The sequence below is a fragment of the Centroberyx gerrardi genome, chromosome 10 (assembly GCF_048128805.1).
Source record: "Centroberyx gerrardi isolate f3 chromosome 10, fCenGer3.hap1.cur.20231027, whole genome shotgun sequence".
In the NCBI taxonomy this organism is placed as follows: domain Eukaryota; kingdom Metazoa; phylum Chordata; class Actinopteri; order Beryciformes; family Berycidae; genus Centroberyx; species Centroberyx gerrardi.
This window is the reverse complement of record NC_136006.1, coordinates 20405000-20411847: the sequence shown is the minus strand read 5'-3', so window position 1 is coordinate 20411847 and position 6848 is coordinate 20405000. Positions and strand designations below refer to the sequence as shown.

Genomic DNA, 6848 nt, shown 5'->3' with positions numbered 1-6848 from the left:
TATTAACCTTCATGCCTCCATTCATATTAATATACATGTATATGTTTGAACTTATTTTAATTTCACAGCTCCATCCATATGAAAAATACAGAGAAAAAGGCAAAACACTGACTGGATACTTAAACAACTCTCGGAGAAAAGAAAAAACATAACAGAGAAGGACGCCTGTTCTTGAACGTTTGAAAAATATTAGGATTAAAAATTTCTTTTGCAGACGCGGAATTCCATGAGCAGAATCTCCCTTTTGAAGCAATGCTGAGCAATATCACAATTTTTACGGTAAGAGTGAAAAGATCTGAATATATTTACAATACACTCACTTTACATAAATACAGGAACAACGATTACTGTACGTAATATCAGCAAACTTGAAACATAGGCATTGGCTTCACTACTTAAAATTTCAAAAGCAGGAAAAGAAACGCAGATGTTACACAGAAAGTAAATAGATATTGAAACTGATAGAGAAGTGTAAGATCAGTATTCATTCACAAAGGAGCCACTCTACAGCTGGAATCCAGGCCACAGTATATTCAGTAGAAGATTCCTCATTATCTTCAATGGAATTACTGTGTTGAATCTGAAACATCAAGAGGCCTTCATAACTCAGTTTTGTTCCCCTAAGAGGGAGTGACTTATTGCAAGCAAAGTAATAATGGTCGGTATAAACAGCCTGTGAAAATGTTATGGGAGGATGCTGCATCTGAAACAATGGCATAAGGCTCAGTGCGAAAAGAAAGTTAAACATTAGAGGTCAGATTTGCATAATGGTGTCTGTGCTTTTCCAAAATTCATGGTTTCTCATCTGAAATTTATTAATTTGAGCACACATGCTGAAATCGAAACGTTGTGCAGAGCAGTTGATATTACAAGTTTGTGATATGAGGCACTATTAATTGTTATTGCATAACTTTGACCCTGGTTACCGTTACAAAATTATGCTTTAAAATGAGGAAAGAGATGCTGGAGGGAAATACAATACACCCTGTCCTGTAGACACACTCATCGCCATCTTCAAGTCAAATTGAATTGTTAAAAAATTGTTGGATTAAGGCATGCAAAGTCATATACTGAATACAAGAGTACATGGGTTGTTGATATGTGCTTGATCAATATAATTTCTTGTCCAGGTATGGCAAAGTAGCAACACAGGGAATCGAGTACCTTGATATGGTCAATGTATATAAATTATTTGTTGATTATAGCAAACACTGGTTCAGCCTTGGGAAAGAATGACTTAAACATGAACTTAGTTAACCACAACCCAAAAGAAGCAAACTGTTACATAACATCACATATGATAATTTACAGGATGAATACCATTAGCCCCATTTCACTGTATATCAAATTAGATAAATTACAGTCTCTGAAAAAGACTTTACATGTATAAATGTATTTCCTGCATCTACTAATCAAAAGCCCTATTTTTCCAATGTATATACAGCCTGTAGAACTTGGTAATAAGTTTTATCTTCACTATCACATATATTACAACATTTCAAAAGATCCTTTTTACAGAAAAGAGTTATATGCAATGATGAAGTGCCCCTCAATCATAAAATGTTTTTACACAGTATATGGATGATAAAATATGACAATGATTATTTGTGTATAAATTGACATCTGAAATAAAATAATTTGAAAATCATACTAATAAACAAACAAGGTGCTGATATGCTTTTGCCAAAATGATAATACAACTGGGCATAATGACATGTGCACAAATAATATACATAAATATGACAACATACATTATCATTCTTCATTATATCAAAGGGGAGTCGCATACATTGGGTGCATGTGTGGAACCGACTTCCTGGATTTGGCTACTTAACTGAAAGTGAGGACGTTGTATTCAAGTGTGCGTGTGTGTGTGTGTTCTGGGTGTGTGTGTGTATGTGTGTGTGGGCGTATGGTTTCCAAGGTGCTATTATCAAAAAGGTTACCATTTTCATTTATTGGCCTTAGTCCAAAAACTGCATTTGGCAGCACTATCGCATTATATGGGTTGGTCTGGTACTCTGGGTTTATGTCTGCAGCTCTTACACAGCATCGGGTGTTTAACAGGAGAGCACAGGACATACTTGTCAAAAGTCTGTTATTATGACCATAAAACTGAACATTTATGCTAATTTTTTTTTGATTCATGTTTAGTGATGTTCTTAGCCAGATAAGAACATTAGAAGTATCCCTATCTGGCAATAACTGATATGAAACCATTACCAAATGTTCTAAAATGTCCTGTAAGTGCATGAGCATGTATGCAAGTATTCCTGTATGTAGGTGTGTATGTATTTATGTGTGTGTATGTATGTGTGATTCCTCTACATTACAGTATTTTATTATAACCAAATCTCAGATAAATCAGATAGCAATTTGATCTGAGGTGACAACATTTCAAGTGACTTTTTTTGTAGATGAGACCAAGAAAATAATTGTAAGATGATTTGGAGTAACTCCCTATCTAAGGCTGTGCTGCTTTCAGGTGCAAAGTAGACAGAAGCATCAGACTAGAGACTTGTGCTGGAGCTACGAACCAATCAGTAACAGAGGGAGTGGCGGTGTAGAGTAAGGAGGTGGCACGACAAGAAACTTGTCCACGATGGCCGGCCCTCATTGACATCAGCACACAGAACAAAGAGGAGGGCGGTCTACCTTCCCATCACCTTGTTCAGAATGTATTGCTCTTCTGTATTGTACATCAGAAACCACACTATCCCTGTAACACTGCAGCCGGGCTCAATGTCAGCTTCAGTCAATGCTGTTGTACACGACCACAACGCAAATTCCTTCCACTGTCAAAACCAGCTGAGAAAATAGAGCTTAACAATAAAGCAGATAGAATGGGAAAGAATGAAAGCATGAGTCTGTAAGGTGCCTCTATGTTTTTTCACATACTGGATATGTTCACTGATTGTTTCAAAGTTCATTGTACATGAGGGGTTGATTTTTCTGAGTTAAACATAATCAAAGCAGGCATAAAAAAAAAAAAAAAAGCAAGATACAATAAACAAAAAGTTGTCATACTGAAATTATATTTACCCTATAAGATTGCACTTTACTGATTGCTAATCACAGCACAAAATGCACCAAAGATTTTTTTTTTTTTAAAGAAAATGCTTTCAAGAGGCTCAACATAAAGGATAGCATTGATGAGATCTGGGGGTCTATCCAACCCTGTGAGTGGACCACAAATGACACGTTTCTCTGCTGGTGTGGTGGTACGCATGTCCAGTTTTCCTTGTTTGAAATAAAACAAACCAAATATAAGAAGCAGGCCTACATCTTGTGTTATGAGTGGATGTGTTTTTGCGCTGAGGTTGCTGATGCTCTATTCTGGTTGTGGCTATATGATTCAATCTCATCTGTTGGTGTGCTGGCCTTGGGATAGGTGAAATTCCAGCCTTTGTTTAGCCTCTATATCACCGGCTTATCAGGTGAACTTCCATATACCAGCAGGTTCCAGCAGGCAAAGAAAACCATCCGTGATGAGATGGCGCCCTCTGCTGGTCATGATTCAGACTCACAGGGAGGCAGCGCTCTGGCAGGGAACGGTGCAACAACATTAGTTGCCAACAAAACTAGGCCCAAGTCCTTTTCCTGTGGTCCAATCCAGGCCTCAGTTTTGCCTGGTTCAAAAGAGCGCACACACAGCAAATCCATTCCATACACCGGGGTCTTTCACATTATGAATGCCTGAAAAGCAGCCATTTGAACAATAATCAAAAGAAAGATACCAAGAAGAAACAGTTGCGATTGCATTTTTTTTTTTTTTGTCCAAATGAAGAGTACGAGTTCATCTTAAAAATCTAAGTGAAACATTTACGAACAGTGCTGTAAAAGACAGATCTCCATTATACTCCAAACAACAACGACAATAAAAGATCCTGCCGTCTGTTCCTTCCAACCCAACGCGGATCCAGAAGCGACCCTGTTTTGTGCTCGACAAGCTCTGTGCACCTCTCCCTCTTCTCTCATTGCGACAGATGAGAGTGTGTGTGTGTGTGCATCCAGGCCAGCTGAACCACATTCGGAGGGAGACCCCGCTCCCCCGGCTGCCTGTGTATATGTGTGTCTATTCCATCCATGCGTTCGATATCTCTCTCTCTTTCTCTCTCTCTCTCTCTCTCTCTCTCGTTCTCTCTCTCCCTCTCCATCTGGCTCAAACCAGCATGTGTCTCCGCCGGTGCAGGGCCAAGTGGTCGGACCTGGAGAAGCTGCGGTCGCAGTCCGCACACTTGAAGGGTTTGACCCCCGTGTGTTTCCTGTAATGCCGTGTCAGCTCGTCGGAGCGGGCAAACTTCCACGTGCAGCCGTCCCAGGTGCATTTGTATGGCTTTTCCCCTGCAGAGGAACACACAAAACAGCACACGCTCAGCAGCTTGTAGATCGCATTTCTTATTCGGGTTAACCTTTGATACCTTGTGACTGAGTATCCCTGTTGCCATGAATAAACCAGTTAACTGTCCACAGGTAGAACAGTCTGCCCCCTAAAACGGATGAAAAGGTGCATCCACCAGATACTCCCTCCCTCTTTGACTGAGCAATAGCAGGTTGCTTTGAAATACATGGGGAAGAAAAGGTGATCCCAGTAGTAATAGGTGTGATCTTCTTGGCACGCCTCATAAATGAATTCATATTACAGGCAATTATACTTTTCTAGGTTGACATCAAAATGTACCCATAACGCCGTGCCAGTCTGAGAAAGGAGTAAGTTGTTTACATGCCCGGTTAAACCGGTTGATCAGAGAAAGCCAAGCATCTTAACCGGGTTTCTCATGATCAGAGAACAAGCCAGGACTTGAGTCTGGTGTCAGTCTTTCCAGAGTCCAGACACTTTTTGATATCTTGGACTTGTCTTGGTCTCTATCGGATGTTGACATTTTCCTTCCTATCTAATAATATTAAAAATGCAATTTAAGGAATTTCACCTGTAGAAACTCTCAAACACCTGTATGTAATGGTCCTCAAACGTCTATCCACTGATTAGTCAATTCCTATGCATTGATTAGTTGGATGTTGAAGGGTGTAGCACAGCGCACACTTGCAGGTGGATCTACATCTACGTTCATCCTTGTATACAGTGAACACCATTGCCTATTTTGGTTTTGGTTTTTGAATAGGACTTGATTTGCTGTGGTCTCAGTCTTGACACCTTTGGACCTGGTCTTGATTCAAACTCGACTGGGCCAGGTCTTGGAAGTGACTCAGACTCGACTAAGGTGGTCTTGACTGCAGCCCTGATACAAGCTGACCTGGCTTACATTTACATATGTCGACCCAAATCTGGGTTGCTTACAGGAGTAACAGGATCAAGAGCAGAATTCTCTGAGCATGTAAACATAGGCAGTGTTGGACAACCTGATCAGGTTGTAGAATTAAATCACAGCATGCAAACATCCAAACTCAGACCTACTGACCTGTATGCGTCCTCCGGTGTGCTTTTAGATGGGAGCTCTTGGTGTACACCTTATTGCAGCCTTCAAAGTCACACCTGTGGATCCGTCTCTTTTTGGAGTCTGGAGACTCCGACCTCCTGGGGCGCCGTATGCTGTCAATACTGAACGGGGACATGGAACTGCAAAAGGAGAATAAGAATCAAAATGAAAACATAATTTGGTTGTGAAGGTGACTTTGCCCCGCTGTCATAAAAATATCTGAAATAAAGAAAGAAGTAAGAAGAGGTGACAGTGAATGGACAACTACCATGTTAGTCAAAGGTTGCAGAGACACTGTGCTGCCAGTAGATGGCGGTGTAACACTGCATTACAGTCTAACTACAGTTGGTCTGGGGAGGCGGATGAGGCAAGAGGATCGCTATTCTTATCGCTCCAATACTTTCATCAATCACAGGCAGAAAGTGTCGTATTTCTCAATGTAGTTCGATGAAGTTAATGACTGCTGACTTATTTGTATCATCAATAAAATTTGGCATGACATTTCCTCTCCAATAAGTAATCAATATCACTGTACATTATACAATTTGTCACTGGTTACAGGGAAGCCCTGTAGGAAAGTGGTTGTGTGTGTGAGTGTGTGTGTGTGTGCGCATGTGTGTATGTGTGTGTGTGTGTGTGTGCACGCGTGCCTCTGCATGAATGTGTGAAAAGGCAGTATTGATATGGCTCTGCAGAGTTTGTGACTGTATTAAACTGTCATATCCGACTTGGGGTAAATCTTCTCATCTTGGCTGTGCATCACTTGCTCTCTAAATGTAATGCTGTTGCAAACACAAACACACGCACACGTGCCTGCATTCACATATAGACACACACACATGCGCGCGCGCAGAAAAAGCAAAGGAGGAAGGAAACGAGGGTGGAGTAAGGGGGTTGGGGTAGATGGTCAATAGTCCATGTCTCATCATTAGTGACTGTCATCTAAAAGAAATCACTGAACATACGAATGCACACGCAGCAAATGAGCAAGCAAGAGGAAAATAGAGTAGAGATGGAAAGCGAGTACATCTCTGTTTACTAGCAGCGTAGAGGAGGGAGGAGCAATATTTGTGGGACATGTTTAAGGGGCTCTGTGAAGGGTGGTGGAGAGTTTTCCTTCCAGGGAGTCTCTGCTGTGGATGTTGAGAAACAGGTAGGGGATGGAGGGGGGCGAGGGGCAGGAGGGAGAGAGAGGAACGGCCGCGGCTGTGTGAAAGGGATTTGAAAGAGGAGCAGGCGTTGCCAGACAGGCCCTCCAGTGAACTGTCTCCACCACACACAGCCCACTTCCTGTCTCTGCTGCAGTGAAGCACGCTTTCTCAGGCGCGCACCCGGTCACACACGCGCACACACACACACTCACACACACACACACACACACACACATCCTGTATACACAAATACACAGAA

General features: G+C 41.5%; 1 protein-coding gene across 2 annotated transcripts in view; it reads right to left on the bottom strand.

Moving 5' to 3' along the window:
• klf12b (Kruppel like factor 12b) overlaps positions 1–6848 on the bottom strand; it is a 36387-nt gene continuing 29539 nt past the window's right edge. For both annotated transcript variants that reach the window (XM_071923539.2, XM_071923538.2), the window contains exons 5-6: positions 5421–5578; positions 1–4344 (exon numbers count right to left, since the gene is read on the bottom strand). In XM_071923539.2, the coding sequence (XP_071779640.1) occupies positions 4163–4344; positions 5421–5578 (340 nt within the window). In that variant the 3' untranslated portion in view covers positions 1–4162. The remainder of the gene's footprint in view (positions 4345–5420; positions 5579–6848) is intronic.